General features: G+C 47.6%; 1 protein-coding gene across 1 annotated transcript in view; it reads right to left on the minus strand.

Moving 5' to 3' along the window:
- The window catches only part of ILKAP (ILK associated serine/threonine phosphatase), a 93,990-nt gene that overhangs the window by 72,377 nt on the left and 1,984 nt on the right, over positions 1–19,629 (minus strand). Inside the window, exons 2-3 of the mRNA XM_085860241.1 lie at positions 18,709–18,792; positions 6,485–6,595 (exon numbers count right to left, since the gene is read on the minus strand). Of these exons, the coding sequence (XP_085716367.1) occupies positions 6,485–6,595; positions 18,709–18,792 (195 nt within the window). The remainder of the gene's footprint in view (positions 1–6,484; positions 6,596–18,708; positions 18,793–19,629) is intronic.

The following is a 19,629-nucleotide window of genomic DNA, read 5'->3' on the forward strand; positions in this document are numbered from 1 at the left end:
CATTGTTTTTTGAGATAGGATCCAAGATAGCCAACTGGTGGCCATTTTGTTACTTAAAAGTGTCCCCAACCATTTCTCGGACATGCATGGTCTGATTTTGTTCAGACTTGGAAAATGTCACATGTCACAAATGTTCTTGTATGTCACATGATCACTTAAGTTAGTTGCACATGCACATAAATCTGGTAAATATGGGCTAGTCCTTTAACTCGGAACAGCAAAATTACTAAAACCATGGGGACTATGATATTTTATGTCTCTTTTTCCGTGTTTTCTTACAAATTATTAATGACACAAACATTAAACTGGTACCATGATTACAAAGGAAAAGATAAAGTTTTGTTTCATGCACGGTAAGTTGAACATGACTACAATTCCCATTAAACACAGCATGCATTTGTGTGCACGCCCATAAATGTTCCAAAATTCCTCATTTCCATGCACCGCTTGATCCCTGATATTGCATTTTCAAGTGGGCTAACACATATTGGTTGGAATTTCGAGTCAGCCCCGATTGCTGTCAGGCCCGTTCCCAAAGGGGGGAGAAGTGAGATGGGTGAAACTTTGTTACAACACTGACAAATCAAGTGACGAGTTGGCACTCTTCCAGTTTCTCCATTATTTAATGTTGCTTTTCTTTTGACAAATAAAAACTCCAAATAACTGTTGGAATTGTCCAACAGAGGCAAAGTGATGACATCCGATCGGCGGTTCGGGGATCGGCGCACGTGGATGACTGGGTGGCGAGCTCTCTTTCCAGTCCTTCTAAAGCTAAGTTTCCAGTTCTTCTAAAGCTAAGTTTCCAGTCCTTCTAAAGCTAAGTTTCCAGTCCTTCTAAAGCTGTTTCCAGTCCTTCTAAAGCGTTTTGCGTATTTTGCTATAGAGATTTGTGTCAGGGGCAGTGGAACTGTACTTTTTTTTTTTAAGGTTCATAACAGTTTTATCGGGTAGTTGAGTTAGTTTATTGAAAGAAGCAGGGAGAGGCCTCATGATAAGTTTAGCATGAAGTCAGTCGGGGCCTTGAGAGTATGGGGGTGAAGAAGGTTGTAAATAGAGACCGAAGGAGAAAGGATGAGGGATATGGAAAATGTAACAGTTGCTCAATGTGGGCCATGTCAACAATGGGGGAAGCAGAGAGTTCTTATTGTTGTAGGACGTGTAAGGAAATTGTCCACTTGTTGATGGTTATTACAAGGTTGAAGGAATGCATCGATCATTTAGAGCAAGTAGCAGAATGTGAGAAATTTGTAGATAATAGTTGGTTACGGTTGTGGAGTGAGGTTGCTGAGGATATTGGAAAGTGGTGACGGTGCAGCCGGGGCGGGCAGTGGCGGATGTGCAGAGGGTGCGGGCAGTGGCGGGTGTGCAGAGGGTGCGGGCAGTGGCGGGTGTGCAGAGGGTGCGGGCAGTGGCGGGTGTGCAGAGGGTGCGGGCAGTGGCGGGTGTGCAGAGGGTGCGGGCAGTGGCGGGTGTGCAGAGGGTGCGGGCAGTGGCGGGTGTGCAGAGGGTGCGGGCAGTGGCGGGTGTGCAGAGGGTGCGGGCAGTGGCGGGGTGCAGAGGGTGCGGGCAGTGGCGGGTGTGCAGAGGGTGCGGGCAGTGGCGGGTGTGCAGAGGGTGCGGGCAGTGGCGGGTGTGCAGAGGGTGCGGGCAGTGGCGGGTGTGCAGAGGGTGCGGGCAGTGGCGGGTGTGCAGAGGGTGCGGGCAGTGGCGGGTGTGCAGAGGGTGCGGGCAGTGGCGGGTGTGCAGAGGGTGCGGGCAGTGGCGGGTGTGCAGAGGGTGCGGGCAGTGGCGGGTGTGCAGAGGGTGCGGGCAGTGGCGGGTGTGCAGAGGGTGCGGGCAGTGGCGGGTGTGCAGAGGGTGCGGGCAGTGGCGGGTGTGCAGAGGGTGCGGGCAGTGGCGGGTGTGCAGAGGGTGCGGGCAGTGGCGGGTGTGCAGAGGGTGCGGGCAGTGGCGGGTGTGCAGAGGGTGCGGGCAGTGGCGGGTGTGCAGAGGGTGCGGGCAGTGGAGGGTGTGCAGAGGGTGCGGGCAGTGGAGGGTGTGCAGAGGGTGCGGGCAGTGGCGGATGTGCAGAGGGTGCGGGCAGTGGCGGATGTGCAGAGGGTGCGGGCAGTGGCGGATGTGCAGAGGGTGCGGGCAGTGGCGGATGTGCAGAGGGTGCGGGCAGTGGCGGATGTGCAGAGGGTGCGGGCAGTGGCGGATGTGCAGAGGGTGCGGGCAGTGGCGGATGTGCAGAGGGTGCGGGCAGTGGCGGATGTGCAGAGGGTGCGGGCAGTGGCGGATGTGCAGAGGGTGCGGGCAGTGGCGGATGTGCAGAGGGTGCGGGCAGTGGCGGATGTGCAGAGGGTGCGGGCAGTGGAGGATGTGCAGAGGGTGCGGGCAGTGGAGGATGTGCAGAGGGTGCGGGCAGTGGAGGATGTGCAGAGGGTGCGGGCAGTGGCGGATGTGCAGAGGGTGCGGGCAGTGGCGGATGTGCAGAGGGTGCGGGCAGTGGCGGATGTGCAGAGGGTGCGGGCAGTGGCGGATGTGCAGAGGGTGCGGGCAGTGGCGGATGTGCAGAGGGTGCGGGCAGTGGCGGATGTGCAGAGGGTGCGGGCAGTGGCGGATGTGCAGAGGGTGCGGGCAGTGGCGGATGTGCAGAGGGTGCGGGCAGTGGCGGATGTGCAGAGGGTGCGGGCAGTGGCGGATGTGCAGAGGGTGCGGGCAGTGGCGGATGTGCAGAGGGTGCGGGCAGTGGCGGATGTGCAGAGGGTGCGGGCAGTGGCGGATGTGCAGAGGGTGCGGGCAGTGACGGATGTGCAGAGGGTGCGGGCAGTGACGGATGTGCAGAGGGTGCGGGCAGTGGCGGATGTGCAGAGGGTGAGGGCAGTGCCGGAGGTGCAGGCAGTGCCAGAAGTGCAGAGGGTGCAGGCAGTGCCGGAAGTGCAGAGGGTGCAGGCAGTGGTGGAGGTGCAGCAGGTGCAGGCAGTGTTGGAGGTGCAGAAATAGAAATTGGTAGACGAGGTATGGGAGACTTTTTGTGGGTGATGACAATTAAATATGTCGATTCTTCATTCTGCAGGAAGATTGTAGACATAGAATTCTGTGTAGTTTTGAATGAGCAAGAGTTTGGGACATTGAAAGAAGGGTAAACAACACTGTATCGGGTCATGGCAGGAAGAAGTTGGTTGTGGTACACCTCTGAGCGAATGATGTGGAGAAAATTTACTCAGAGGTTTTGAAAAATAGATACAGGATATTGGGTAGGTGGCTGAAAGCAAAGGGTTGTGAGGTCATGTTTTCTGGGATGCTTCCAAGATTAGGAAACAATATAGAAATGACCAGAATAATAGGCGTCAACCAATGGCTGGAAGAATGGTGTCGGGAGGAAGGTTTTACATTCAAGAAGCAGTGGGAATCCATCCATTCATTCCTTGGGACCAAACTCTGTGCAGAGCATTGGTGCTGCCTTAGCAGTTTCGTTGGCTATTGGACACAATCCTGGACGGTCGCCATTCCGACACAGGGTACCAGCAAGCTGGCACTTATTTTGCCGACCTCAGAACGATGACAGGCAGAGTCACCTGGTATTTGAAATCAGGATCCTAGGATCCCAAGCCCACCACCCTTACCATGAAGCCAAAACCATGCATAGTTGGAATCATTTAGGGGACAAAGGGAGTGTTTCCAGAATGATGGCTGTATGTTAACGAGAAAGGGGGCACCAAGGTTTGCAGTCGGAATTGAGGAAGGAGTTCAGGCTTTTTTAGGTCAGCGGAGGGTGGGGAAGCTATGAAGGAAGGAACGGATGATGTAATTGTGTCGAGTATTTCACTAGGGAGAGCGAGGGAGAAAAATAAAAATTTCAGGAAGGGAAAAGTTAAACATATTCTACACCAATGCCAGAAGTTTAAATAAGATGGAAGAGCTTGAAGCCAAAGTAAATAGCGAAGAGTACGATATAGTTGCAGTGAGTGAGACATGGTTTAAGGAGGAGAGTAACTGGAGGACAGGATGAGAAGGCTACAAGTTGTATTGGTGTGATAGGAAGGAGAGAATAGGTGGAGTAGAAATCTGGGTAAAGTATAGCATTGTATTATGAGAAAGGAGTGACATTAAGGAAGGATTAAATGTTGAGGATTCTGTATGGGTAGAGATTAGAGATTGAAAAACAGTAAGATACTGGAAGGATGCTTTGAAAGGCTCTGGGTGGGAAGAAAGAGGAGTACATGAAGAATTCAAAAGGGCATGTGGTAAGGGAAGAGTATTGATTATGGGGGATTTTAACTTGACAGGGATAGATTGTGTCCAGGAACAGAAAAAGGGCAGAGCAGATGAGGATTTCATAGTTTTAGTCCAATATTGCTTTTCAACCCAGTTTGTAGATAAGCCCAATGCACAGATGAGTGCAGTATTAGACCTCCTTTTAAGTGATGAGCCCAATATGGTAGAGGTGAAGGTTGGGGAGCATTGAGGAGCAAGTGACCATAAAATTGTGTGTGCAAAGATTCTGTTAAGGGTTAGAATTCAGGATAGTAGGGTAAGGTTATTAGATTTCAGGAAGGCAAACGTTGCGGGGATGAGGAGAGAATTGGGAGATGTAGATTGGGAGACTTCAACAACAAGACAATCAGCATTAGAGAAATGGGAAACCTTTAAGGACCAAATGTGTAGAGTGCAGAGTAAGTACATTCCAATGAGGTGTGAAACTAGAAGCAGAAAGAGACCAGGGTGGTTGAGCAGTGAGAAAAGGAACACTATTAAGGAGAAGTAGAAGGCATCTATTAGGTTTAAAATAACAGGACTAGAGTTAGATTTATATCTCCATTGGAGTAAACAGGGGCAGGTTAAGAAAATAACTCGACAAGCCAAAAGAGAGCATGAGAAGGACATGGCTAAGAATATTAAACATAATAGCAAGGCTTTCTTTAAGTATATCAGGGGAAAAGAACAGGTTAGGACCAGTGTGGGCCCATTGAGGAATCGCACCGGGAGTGGTTAGTGATGAAAGTAAGATAGCAGGCATATTAAACAGGTATTTTTCTTCAACTTTTACACAAGAACAGTCAGGAGAATTGCCAATAGGTGGGAGTATCAATCAAGGAGGTGAGGAAGGGCTTTTACACAAGATCCAGATTGGAGTGAAGGAAGTAAAGGAACAGCGAGGTAATCAAGGGGAGAATAAGGCTCCGGGTCCAGATAGTATGCAACCGAGAGTATTGATGGAGGTGGCTGAGCAGGTAAACGAGATGTTAACACATATTTTCAATAGTTCCCTGGAGTCAGGACAGGTACCGGAGGATTGGAGAGCAGCAAATGTAACATTATTTAAGAAAGGATCCAGAGAAGAATTGGGAAACTATAGACCTGTTGGTTTGACTTCAGTTGTGGAGAAGGTGTTGGAGACATAAATGAAGGACCAGATGAGGAACCATTTAAACAAATACAAACTAATTAAAGGTAGTCAGCATGGGTTTACCAAAGGTAGTTCCTGGTTAACAAATCGTTTTGAGTTTGATGAGGCAGTGTCTGATTGGATGCATGAGGGAAAGGCAATGGACGTGGTATATGTAGACTTTAAGAAGGCATTTGATAAAGCACATCGGAGGTTGTTCGCCAAAGTGAGGGCTTGTGGAGTAGCTGGTCAGGTAGCGAATTGGATTGCAAACTAGCTTAGTAACATGAAGCAAAGAGTGGCTGTGAGTGGGAGGATGCCTTGCTGGGAGGAATTAAGTGGCGGGGTACCTCAGGGATCAGTACTCGGACCATTACTATACAGTATTTACATCAACGATTTGGATAATGGGGTAAAGAGTAAGCTTTCCAAATTTGCAGATGACACAAAGCTTGGAGGTAAGGTGGATAGCAGAGTGGGTGGAGTACAGGAAAGTATTGATATTTGCATAGATTGGGCAAAAGATTGGTAGATGGAATTTAACCTGAGCAAGTGTAAGGTGTTGGGGATGGGAAAGAACAATGAAAATACATTACAGGATGCAAGGGGTAATTTTGGAGTGTGTTACACAGGAGAAATATCTGGGGATGTTAATAGATATGGGAGGGAAGCAGGCAGCACAGTGCCAGGCAGCTGTGGGCAAAGCAAATAGGGTTTTAGGTTGTATTCAGAGGGGGATCATTTATAAATAAAAAGAGGTGGTGTTAACATTGTACAGGAATTTGGTGAGGCCACATCTAGAATATTGTGTGCATTTCTGGTCACCACAGTTCTGGAAGGACATAGAGAGCAGGCTTGGTAGAGGTAGAAGGCATAAATCTCACCAATTCAGCAATCATTCAAGCATACACCAAAAAGTAAATTTGTGAACCAGGTATGATCTACATAAGATATCTCAATATTGAAGGCAGCAGCAGGAGCACCAAGTCAAGCAATACTGCATTAAAAAGAGCAAAAATAAACAACAAAAAAAACAAGAACATTTCCATGAATTCCCTGCTGGAGACCTTCAATAAATGCACCATGTGGTGGAGATCAAAAACACACTATTACCTCGTTGAACTGTCGAGGTGACGGGACTGCAATCTATGGGCTCATCTTCAGCTTTCCGCTTCGTGCCTTGTACTGCTGTGCAGGCCTCGATCCTACTGTCTTTTCTCCTTGCTGAGGCAAAAAAAAGATAACTATCAGTTTGAAACTACCTTCACAACATCTGCTCTGTAAGGCCTAAGTCATATTTGCCACGGCGGCCATGGGTTCTACAAAATCTACGGCCACTAGCAATTATACGGCGGCCGCAGTATTTCCACGGTCACACAATGTAGCAGTCACATATGTTTTTTTTTATTTTTCGGGGAGCCGCACGGCGTATTTAGAAATTGTGAAGACCGAAAACGTGGGGTTGCCGTACGGTCTTTGATTTGATGTCGCAAGGTGACCTTAAGGGGGCCCTGAGGAGGCCATATAATTTAAGGCAGACGCAAGGTAGCCTCAAGGTGCCCGCAAGGTGACCGCAGGGGGGCCCTAAGGCGAACGTGAGACCAGACAGACGGTAACGAGTGGGTTCATTTTTTTTTTTTAACCAGTTTTTTTTTTCCGGCTTGTCGAATTGCTATGGCGAACGTAGAAATGAAAAAAGTTACAACTCCGCGTTACAATTCCACGGCGACCCCTACGGCCTGGTAAAGATAGCCAAACGGCGTAGGGCCACCCTGAGGCCACCGTAGAAACTCTGCGGCCGCTGCACGTTTCTGTCAATTCAGAGGGCGTACGGCCGCCGTATCCTCGCCGTAGAACAAATGTGACTTGTGCCTTGGCAGTCAATCCTGTTTTCAAATCGAAAATCTTGCCAAACCTCAAAATCAGATACAATTTATTTTTTCTGGTAACCCATTTATCGACAACGAGCAGAGCCAACCCGTCGCTTCGCTGACGGACCAATTAGTCATCCTGTTTGCCAAAAATTTTTGAGTGAGAAGGAGGAATGTTACCCATGCATAGAGTCCTTTAACCTCTCATCCCAAACTCCCTCCCCATCCTCATGTCACGCTCCCCTCACTGTTCCCCCCCGTTCGTCCTGATGTCCCTTCCTGCTGGAGATGTCTCAAACATGATGACAGGCTTTGATAGGATCGTCCGTTTTTTTTTCAAGGGGGGGGGGGGGGGAAGGCAATATATATGCAGTATATTGTTGCGGATTTGGAAAGCTGTCGCACTCAACATTCAGGTCCTTTAGCTCAGTTATATCGGTAAGTACATGTTGCCAGTTAGGGTCCCGACCCTAGTCTAATGGGTAATGTAATGTTCATGCGCTGCGATTTGTATTCGGAAAACCATCAACAACAACAACAACAACAACAACAACAGCCACAAAATGCTCATTGGTGGCGGACACGCAGCCGGAACAGCGAGCGTCCCCTGCGCGCTCACTGGAATGCGGCGTGTTCAGACTGCATCCCCGATCTGAATTCCTTGCTTTGTATGGGCATAAAAGCAGCTCGCGGGGGTAATGGAATACGGCAGCCCCCACTGGCAGCGGCTGAGTCACGAAGGGAAGAAAAGGCGCGCCTCCGAGGAATGACGGGGCGTGCATGCGCAGAAGGTCGTCCGGTGTGGAAAGGGCGGAGTTACGAGGAGGCGCCCCCCCCTCCCCTTTCGGAGCGGGGGAGATAAAAATAGTGCGGTCTGTGCGCATGACGAGGTTCGAGGTTCGGTCTGTTCTGGATCTGGCACAGTCGTCGTTTTTCTCTCGTTCTGGTTCTGGCAAGGTGCTCGCGCACGAGTTCTGGAGGGACCCAGCCAGCCAAGAAAAGGGAGAACGCTCCCAGTGTCACCAGCTCCTCCTCCTCCGCGCGATCGCGAGCCTGGGCGATCACTTCGGCTCACCTCGGCCGGCTGCGGTCGCGCCACGCGAGTCCCCGGCGACCGGAGCTCCTGGAAGGCAGGATCGTCCAGGTACCCAGCCATCCTGGTCCTCAGCTCCCCTGTCCTCTGAGCTGAAGGCCGAATAAAGGCTCCAGCCACACCATTTCTATCTGCGTGTGCGTATGTCTGTTTGTGGCACCAGTCTGGATAAGTAGAATTGTTGTTAAGTGCATGCTCGTTTGTACATTCCGCATAGAACCGGCTGTAGGCTTTGCTCGAGTCTTGTCCCTTTTCCCCCATTGATTGCTTGCCTACTGTATAAATAAACCCCAATTGTTAAATGTACTCAGCTCGTCATGTCATTTCTGCATTGACTGAGCATGTTGTGCGTGTAAGGGATTAGTTGGCCATTGCCAGGGTCACAACATAATCGGGCTGGCAGAATTCGGCGATACCACCGCTCGGCAATGCACACGGAAAGGGCTCGCTTAAGCGGCTCGCTTCCGTACAAGTTCCGCCGAGGGTGAAGTACCCTGGTAGCTGGATCACGTGGGTACTTCGGTAAGTTGAAGTTGGCAATTAACCCTACCCCACGTGATCAACCCATTGGCGTATTTCGGTCCAAAATAACCAGAATCCGTCTTCTCCGGAGAAGTACGATCTACATTGTGGGCGATCGAGCCGAGGCGACCACCGCTCCATCGAGAGTCGTGCTCATGGCGACACGCAACCACAACAATATATACATATATATTGTTACGGCTGTGGAAATTTGCAATACACCATAAAGGGTCCTTAAATCAGTTATGACGCTAAGTTCATGTGTAGTTAGTCCACACCTGTTGTTTAGGGGGAAAATGTGCGATTCATCTGGGCTGCGACGCTTTGAGTTAGCCATTTTTCTTTCTCTATCGTTATTTTGGACCATTAAGCCGCCAACAACTCAAACACCACCACCTTCGCCTCTTTACCTCCACAACTCCATCCCCCAAACATCGCTTCACCGCCATTCCCAAACGATGCCCGCCAACCACCAAAGCAAACCCCCCACCACCTTCGCCTTTCTCCTTCCACAACCATCAACCACACCACCAGTCAACACCAAACGTCGTGCTGTCCAGGGCCCGTTCGGTATTTGATGCCAAACGCGTCGAGCAAATGGGTGCCTTTTTAGGAGAGGAAAACGGATTAGGAAGGCTTCATGCCCCTTTCTGCCTGACCAATGGCTAAACGTCGGGTGGCATGGCCCCGCCTCCGAACTCGCTGTGAATGCGTTCCCTTCTTAGAAGAGGAAAACGGATCAGGATGGCTTCACGCCCCTTTTTGCCCGACCAATGGCTGAACGTCGGGTGGCATGGCCCCGCCTCCAAGAACGTTTTGATCCGCGAATCTGCATACAGGCTCCTCCCCCGGTCTATAAAAGACGCGAGCACGACACAGCTCGTGTGTCCAGGAAGGAGTGTGAAGAAACGTGTCCAGAAAGGTGTCCAGCTCGTGTGTCCGGAAGGGGTGCAGAAAGTGGTGCCGGTCGGAAGTCGTGAAGTCTGAGGCGTGTGTTTGCGGGAATCGGACGGCGAAGGGGATGGAGTTCGGAGTGGAGGTCGAGGGACGAGTCGCGGAGTGGAGCAGGGCTCAGGGGCGAGAGTTCACCGGAGTCAGGTGTGGTCCCGGGACCCCGCTAGAGGGACGGAGCGTCCGCCATTACCCTCTCCCGTCCCAGAGCATCAACAATTCCCCCCCATCCCCGCTGAGATAGCGCCGGTAACCCCGTCCGTTCCCCAACCCAACCGTGGTGCCTGCGCCATGCACGCCTGGAGGAGCTCACAGACCATACCAGGGGCACGGAGTCAAGCGCGTTACGCGGACATTGCGGCTAGCCCACCATCGCTCCACGAGGGCGTGGGTAAGACCCCTTCGGTCTCGTGGACCTGGCCGATCACCCAGGTCACACGTTCATTTGGTCCACGGACCTGTCTGCCTCCTTGCCTGTGAGGGTGGCTAGTGTTTTCATTGCTTTTTGTGTAAATGTATGTGTGGCGCCAGTCTAGTAAGTAAACCTGTATAATGTGCTGAAAATAATTGCCCTTTTTATTCGGTTGTAGCTCTGCGTATTGTTCTTGCTTTAACTGTTATATGTGCATTTTTGTATGGCTGTGAATACGTGCTTGCCTTTGGTGTGTGTGTGAAATAAAGTGCTTGCTTGTTGAACTGTTTTCCCGTTTCATTGCGTCCTTTCCTCCGTTGAAAGTTCCATCTTGCATCATGTAAGGGATTGGTAGTGGGTGTAGACACCCAATAAATAATCTGAAACGTCGAGGTCGATGATAACTCCGCTCGGTTATCCCTGCAGCACGGAACGAGCCACTTAAATGGTTCGTGTCCGAAGTCGACCTGCGGCGAGATACGATCACCTGGTCGACCACTCGCGCAGGTACTTAGGTAGGTCGAATTTGGCGAGCAACCCGATCCTGCGCGGGTGGGCAACTGGGACGATGGTGGTGAGGTTAAACCCCCACCCGTAACTGTATCCTGGCGGTAGTTCCAGGAGGGTCACGACTGAATTGTCTGTTCCGGTGGGCGACGCGTCGGGATTCGAGTTACGTGGCCGATCGCACGCCGGGCGGGAAATTCGTAACAATATATATATATATATATATATATATACACATATATATATATATATATACACACACGTACAGAGGAAAACGGATCAGGATGGCTTCACGCCCCTTTTTGCCCGACCAATGGCTGAACGCCGGGTGGCATGGCACCGCCTCCAAGCACGTTTTGATCCGCGAATCTGCATACAGGCTCCTCCCCCGGTCTATAAAAGACGCGAGCATGACGCAGCTCGTGTGTCCAGGAAGGAGTGTGAAGAAACGTGTCCAGAAAGGTGTCCAGCTCGTGTGTCCGGAAGGGGTGCAGAAAGTGGTGCCGGTCGGAAGTCGTGAAGTCCGAGGCGTGTGTTTGCGGGGATCGGACGGCGAAGGGGATGGAGTTCGGAGTGGAGGTCGAGGGACGAGTCGCGGAGTGGAGCAGGGACGCAGAGGAGGGCACCAAACCAACACACGAAGTGTGTTCAAAAAGTATCCAACCATAATTTTTGGTGCGTAAACAAATGAAGCTTGGGAGGCGTGGTTTGGTGCACATATGTAGGCGATCCTAATCCGTATGCGTGAATATTTTCCCACCTGCAGAAGCTGTCAGTCGCTGACAGACCACGGATGAGTGAGGAAGTGTAAGTGAGCGCCGTCGGATTTTCGTTTTTGACAAAATGACGGATCACTGTGGTCTCATCGCCAGTGATCACTGTGTTGAAGAAGTTGGGATCGCTGTGCAGTCTCCAGCATGTCCTGTGTGATCTCCAAACGGAGTTGCTTCTGCTCGATCGTTAGCAGCTTTGGCATGAATTTCGCTGAGATTCTCCTTCAGCCCAAATCTTGTCACAATGGAATGAACGGATCCAATGCTAATGCCCGCCTCGTCTGCAAGTTCTCTGATCATGATTCGACGATCCTGCATCAGCAGGGTCCTCACTTGGTCAATTACAATCTCATTTCGGGATGTTGAGGGCCTACCAGAACATGCTTCACTTTCCACTGATGTGCGACCATCTTTGAAGCGGTTGTAGCACTCTTTTATCTGTGTGGTGCCCATTGCTTCGTTCCCGAAGCCTGTTCATTGCCTGTTGAATCTTGTGGATCGTTTTCACTTGGGAATCACCAAGCTTTACACAAAATTTGATGCAGTAGCGTTGTTCAAGTTTTTCCATCATTTTGTCAAAAACGAAAATCCGACGGCGCTCACTTTCACTTCCTCACTCATCGGCGGTCTGGCGGTCTGGCGGTCTGTCGGCGACTGACAGCTTCTGCAGGCGGGAAAATATTCACACATATGGATTAGGATCGCCTACATATGTGCACCAAACCATGCCTCGCGAGCTTCATTTGTTTACGCATGAAAAATTAAGGTTGGATACTTTTTGAACACACCTCGTGTGTGTGTGTATATATATATATATATATATATATATATATATATATATATATATATATATATATATATATATATATATATATATATATATATATATATATATTGTTACGTCTGAGGTGGGGGGGGTATGCATTCAAAGGGTAATTAGGATGTTTAATTAGGTATGCCATGCTGTTAGAGCTGTACCATGATCTCGATATAATAAGTAGAAATTCAGTGGTGATAAGTTGTTCAGTAAATGTCCATTTCTTTAAGGGGGAAATGATAATTGTCACGTAATTAGATAGGGAGACGGGTAAGGGTAAGTGTTTATGCGTATCCCCTTTTAGTATTCCCTGCAGGCTTGCCGTTATGTAACAGGACGGTGCTGCGGATGGCTCCGCCCCTTGATCACGATTGGCGCAAGGCAACAGGAGAGGGCCAATAAAAGGGCTCCATTGGAAGTGACGAGGACTCGAGTATAAAAACGTGCTGATTGGGAGAGGAGGGAGAGTCATAAAAGGAAAGGGTCTGGTCGAGGCTGTTGGTCTCTGAGCAAGCTCTCTCAGGCTACGCTTGCTAGTTCCTGGATTTGTCGTGTCTCGTGGCCTCGCTATGCCTCGTGCCTCACCTCAGTTGGCTCCGGAGTTCTGCTGGCTCGGAGTATGGGACCGAACGGCGGGTGGACCTGCCTCCCTCTCCTGCTCGCATCTTGGCACTAGAACTGGCTCCCTGGCGGCTGCGAGCGGTCTTGGGCCTACACCAGGTGGTCGACACCACCAGGAACAGAACCACGGTGGCTGGTTGGAGCTCACAGGCTCAGAAACCGCGGTTCTGCGCGGAAGGGCTGACGGAACCTCGGCACCACCGCGTCTCCTGCCCCTGATGAGCGCAACGCCAGCTTGTCCGGCACCAATTCAGTGACTGTTACGTCAACACCATGGGCAAGCCTGACCACTAGCTACTGTGTGTGTGTGTGTGTGTGTGTGTGTGTGTGTGTGTGTGTGTGTGTGTGTGTGTGTGTGTGTGTGTGTGTGTGTGTGTGTGTACCTGGTGCCTTCGAGGGTTTGAGATATGTATATCCATTGGAATTGTTTGCGTTTCCCCCACGCCCGAACCCACACCACCTCCCATCGAATCGCCCCCGGATCCCCCCTCTTGCCGAGTCTTATCGTTCTGGTTAGAGAAATAAACATTATTTACTCAGTGAAAAGCAACTCGTGCCACCTTCCTCGTCCCGTTTGCTGGATAGCGATTAAAACCGCCATCCTTGGGTTATAAAAAAAATAAACCACCTCCATCGTTTCGGCTCATTCTACGTTGGCGGGACTGTTCAAGTCCCGTGGACGTCATATATATATATATATATATATATATATATATATATATATATATATATATATATATATATATATATATATATATATATATATATATATATATATATATATATATATATATATATATATGGTGGCCTGAAGGTCACTTTACCCTTCCCAGTGAAGCATTGTTCTTGAACTCTTTTAATATACAGGTGTTATTGTACAGTACTTACAATAATTAATTTGTCATTGTATCTGTATGTGCTCCATCATTCTTCCGAGTCAGTGTTTCCGCATACCATAGCGGGCGAGGGGGCGAGGGCAGAGGGGAAGGGACGGAGGGAAGTGCGAGAAATTTATCAGGGGTAAAGTAACTTTCGGGCTACCCTGTATATATTGTTGCGAGGCCGGGTATCAGCGACGAGCATGACCGCTAGATGGAGCAGTAGAGTCGGCTCCACCGATCACCCACAATTTATAGGTCGTCACCCTGGATAACTCCAGGGCCGACGGGTCCCTTATCGGACCGAAGTTCGCCAATAGGTCGACAAGTGGGGTAGGGTCGATTGCCAATTTCAATTTACCAAAATACCCACGTCGTCCAACTACCGGTGAAATTCACCCTCGACGATGCTCGTACGGAACGAGCCACTAGCATACTCGAACAGTGTGCGACCCGAGCGGATGGCCACCGAGCTTCCGTCAGTCCAAATATCCCTTTACAGCGGCAACAGCCTGGCTAATCCCCAACACACGTCGTGTTAAACCAATCAAAGAAACACAAAACAAACTGATACATTTAACACATGGGTTTATTTATAACGGGGCAGGGGGGCACGCAATAAGCAGAGTTATCCGAATAAAGAGAGGCACGTTTGTACAGCAAGGCACTTATACAATTTATTACTTACCAAACTGGTGCCACAAATACACACACAAATGAAACGGAGCCAAAGTGGTCTTTATTGAGGCCTCCAGCTCGGAGGGAAAGCGAGCTGAAGACCAGATTCTGCCTTGGACCTGTCGACCTCGTGTGGTCTTCACGCTGTTTCGAACTGGGCACCAGCGAGAGGCGAGCCGAATCCAGACACCGGCAAGCCGCGATCAGCCTCCTCAGCTCCGCTCGGCGCTCGTCCTGGCAACCAAACCTCTCCTCGGTATCCTTCAGAAAGACGGCGCGCACCCCTTCCCGTTCTTGTCGGCGGCAGCATCTCCTAATCTCTCCTCCTTGGTGTTGTCGGCAGGGACGCAGCACGCAACCCTTGCAGCTCTTGTGGGGGACCGCGTCTCTCAAGCTCAAAACTCTCGATCATGAGGAGAAGAAGCAGAAGGCTCTCGGTCCAAACGAGCCACGCACTTATTCACCCTGTCCGGGGGGGTGGGGGGGAGCACCTTCACCCTCCCTCACTGGACGGTTTTGGCGCGCAGAATCGCTCGTCGCCCTGTCGCTGGCCAAAACGAGCGGCACGTCCGTCGATTGGCCCGGGGGCATGGTGACGTCACGCTTTCCGCCTTTCTCACCCCGCGGGGTCTGATTGGCTGCCACCCCACCCGTAGCACGCTGATTGGTCGAGGGGCCGCCGCAAGGCTCCTCCTTGAACTGCGACCACCAAACAAGCAGAGGAACATTATTCTGCGTGAGCTCCGCCCACCAAACAGCCAGAGGAACTGTATTCTGCATGGGCACTGCCCACGTACGTGCTGACAAGCACGCAGACAATGGTGTCGGTCAGAGCGAGGTGAAGGTGATGCTGGCGTTGACGATGGTGTAAAATTAAAAGAAAACCCTGACTATCAAAGCAACTCACAGCGTAAGTACATTTATTCATCCATTCGACTAGGGAAAGGGAGCTATCTATCCACATTCACTTATCAAAATAACTGAGATGAAGGACCTGAATGTTGAGTGAAGTAAGCTTCCAGATTCGCAACAATATGTGTATATGTATATGTATATGTATATATGTATGTATATATGTATATATATATATATATATATATATATATATATGTATATGTATATATATGTATATATGTATATATGTATATATTATATATATTATATATATATATATATATATATATATATATATATATATATATATATATATATATATATATATATATATATATATATGAGCATGGTGTTGGCACAGTGGTTGGGGCAGCAGCTTGGGATCCAAAAGGTCCTGAGTTCAAGCCCCGTTGGGCCACTGAATTAAGACACCAGGGGGTTGACTCAGCCTGTCATCCTTCCGAGGTCGGCGAAACGAGTACCAGTCTACTGGGCCGGTGTATACCCCGGTTAAAATAAGTGTACCATATCCCTATGTGTCGTAAGAGGCGACCAGGGTTGCGTCAGGAAGGGCATCCGGCGTAAAACATGTGCCAAATCACTATGCGGATCAGACGGATGATCCGCTGTGGCGACCCCTAAAGGTAGCAGCTGAAAGAAGAAGAATATATTATATATATATATATATATATATATATATATATATATATATATATATATATATATATATATATATATATATATATATATATATATATATATATATATATACAGTAGACTAGGCGTAAGTCGTCACCATCGGGACGTGACAACTTAGAAATGTGACGACTTACGCGTATGCGAACATTCATGATGACTGTGGGGTGAAGGATGAAGTCGCGCGTGGCCTGGACACATATGTGTGAGAGCCGGCTATTGTACCAAAAGGAAAACACAATCCTCGGGGCATAGGTGGGGGTGAGTTGGCGAGTTGGAAAGTGATCAAGCAAAGATGGAATTCATGAATCAGTTTATCAAAAGTAAAGATAATGAACAACTCTGTAAGACAACTCATATACCATCGGTGATGGTATGGTGACAAATTACATGACACACAGTCATCGTGGTGATGATTACCACTCAATGCCTATGTGTGAGTGAGTGCGGTAATGTACAAAACAAGCCAATATTAAACCATGATCGGACTTCAACACTAAGCTCGATTGATCCTTTACTTCTTCGCGAAGTAATCCGTTATGTTTGACTGCCTCAAACTCTTGGGCATCTGGTGCACGAGAAAGGATTCAAACCGGTCATTGTATTCCATGATGTTGGCTGGGCAAAAATCCACCGAAAGACAGTATCGGCCGAATATTTGGCCGAATCCGAATATTTGGCTGAGCCGACATTTGCCGAAACCAGATGATGAGCACGTCATCAACATCTTCAAAGGACACACATTTCACACTTCCCACCGGCCTCACGATCTTCTCCACTTGTCCAAATATCTTGCCCTTATTCTTCAAGATATCGTTCAATGTCTGCCGTTTGATGTCCAACTTCTCAGCTATGTCTGTTTTCTTCATCAGTGGATTTGCCTCTTAAAACTGGATAATGTCGTATTTTTCTTGGTAGGTTTTAGTTGTAAGCTTACGCTTAGTCGCCATTGCCCTGCCTGCAGTGCGATCAACGTGTGTACGCAGTTATAAATAGCCTATCACTGGCGGTGTACACCAATGAGCGAGCATCACGATTCCATGAAATCGGGCTTCTCATGAGGCAGCAGTTCCGTGTGACGAGTTAGGAGTGGTAATTTACTTGAGTTTCCATTATGTGGGAATGGACAACATCTGACGACTTACAGAGGGATGACCCTTTATTCAAAAGGGATTTAACATGAGATAAATTCGGGACTTTTTGACGCTGCCGACTTAGGCGAAGTGACGAGTTACACGCTGCCGACTTACACCTTGTCTACTGTATGTATATATATATATATATATATATATATATATATATATATATATATATATATATATATATATCCAGCCCACAAACAAACTATTAAGAAAGAAAACAATTAAATACGACATATATGATGATATGTTTAATGAACATATTTTTTTCCATTGGCACTGTTTGTGTCAGCAGAAAACGTCATTACAATAGTGTGTTGAAAGCACCGAATGCGATTGCATGGAGTATGAATTGTTGTGATCAATAAAATTCCTTTCAAAAATGACAAAAATGATGAAGTACATTTCCAAGAATATGCCACAGTGCATTGCCCACCAAAGGTGAGCTGAAATGGGTACTTCCACCCAGAGGCCGGAAGCGCAGGCGAGTCGGAATAAATAAGAGAAAGGAGAGAATAATGAACAAGTCAATTCCTGTTGTTGCTCAAAAATGGGAAATTTCATTATTTTAGTTAAACCTGAAAAAAAAATTATCTTTAACACTTCATCAATAATTGTCACAAACGATGCTGATGAGAACAATATATTTAACAAAATTGTTAGTGGATAGAATACTAATGAATGATTATCGTGTGAACCACTCAGTCATACTCAACTGAAGCAAGTCATGGTCTCAATAGATCTAACTGTAATGTACATGAATGTCCAAAATAATGCAAAGAGCTCAGCTGTCAATATGATATTTAATAATAAAAGAATCGATTCAATTCCATAAATCATTCGAAACTTATAAAATGCGGCAAACTGACTGCATAACCGATGGATGGGTGGATCAAACGCCGTTCCCGCAATTTGTGCCGCCACGTAATGGCAGAAAGTGATGTGAAGAATATTCAAAGACGAGGCTTCTGCCAATGAATGGCCAGAGAATGAGATGGAATGGGGGTGTTGTGGTGATACTTGTGGAGGTACATTGTGAGTGAGATGTCCTTCTTTCAGGGAAGGAGGACATCACTGTCGACAGTGTTGCCAGATTGTTGGACTGTCCGGTGTTGCGTTAAGCAATCAGAAAAATGGTAAAGAGTTAACAGAATCTTGGTAATCACAGCTGCAATGGACAATACATTAAAATTGGACCTCTCGTGAAATACATAACATTCCTACCAGAGTTAAAAAAGAAATTTTTTTTTTTTTTTTTATTCGAAAAAACATCAAATTACTGCTTAAATGACATACATGAAATACATACTTCTGAATGAAATACTTAGAACTATGAATCATATTATATTATATACTCCATATATAATGACAATACTTGTGGTAAAAGAATAAATGCACTTATTAAATGAGAATTTCCAAACACGTACTCCAGTGTTCATCATACTACGATAGGTATTGCTCTGTAAAAGTTCTCATATTTACAACCTGAAGAATCCTGGTTCGCTTCGGCCTCTGAATATAATTCATCCTCCTTGTACAAGGTTGGAACCGGTTTGGCGGTGGATACACCTGAAAGAGAAATCAAAATGTTAATAAAAAAATAATTGAAAAGGTATATTTTTAGAAGGCAACACTGACAGTTAACAGGTGGGTGTAAGAGGGAGATGAACAAATAGGAGAGCAAAGCAGTCTGGTAAGAATAACCTGAGAATGGATTGGGAAGTGGGAGGGGGGTGGATGTGGAGGAGGGGTTATAGTCTTTGAGTCAGAGACCCCAAAAAGAGGGTTTTCAGGCTCACTACACGTGGCAAAGGTTCATGTCTGTGGATTGATATGACATTCTTTGGTATGTTGTGAGGGATGATTCTTGTTAAAAAAAAAAAAGACGCTTTTACCCAGTGTCATGTTACAAAGTCTGTCTGTCTGTAAGGAGGATATCTCACAGAGTTATGGACAGATTCAGATGCAACTTGGTGGTGAGGTTAAGTGTGTGATAAGAACAAATTGATTAGATTTTGGTGAAAATCCAGATACGAGAATTTTTAAATGATTCTTCAGCATTAGAAAATGGGGCCAAAACGATGTATAGGACAATACTGTATCTCAAACAGTTGTGAAGGATTATAAAAAAAAAATAGGTGCACAAGAACAAGTGGATTAGATTTTGATTCAGGTCCAGATGCAGATCCGGCCTGTCAATGCGATACCAAATGTAAACAAGTGAAATCCTTCAATACAGCGTGTGTGGTGAATCAAATGAGTACACTAATGTTAAAATATGCGATTTATGCTTTTTCAGTTGAAAAACAATTAAAAAGCATACTTAATATTTGGAATGTAAAAATCTTGCTGTTATTGTGATAAGTATATATATATATATATATATATATATATATATATATATAT

Source organism: Eptatretus burgeri, chromosome 16 (assembly GCF_056783735.1).
Source record: "Eptatretus burgeri isolate ZD-2024b chromosome 16, Ebu_testis_v1, whole genome shotgun sequence".
NCBI classification, from domain to species: Eukaryota; Metazoa; Chordata; class Myxini; order Myxiniformes; family Myxinidae; genus Eptatretus; species Eptatretus burgeri.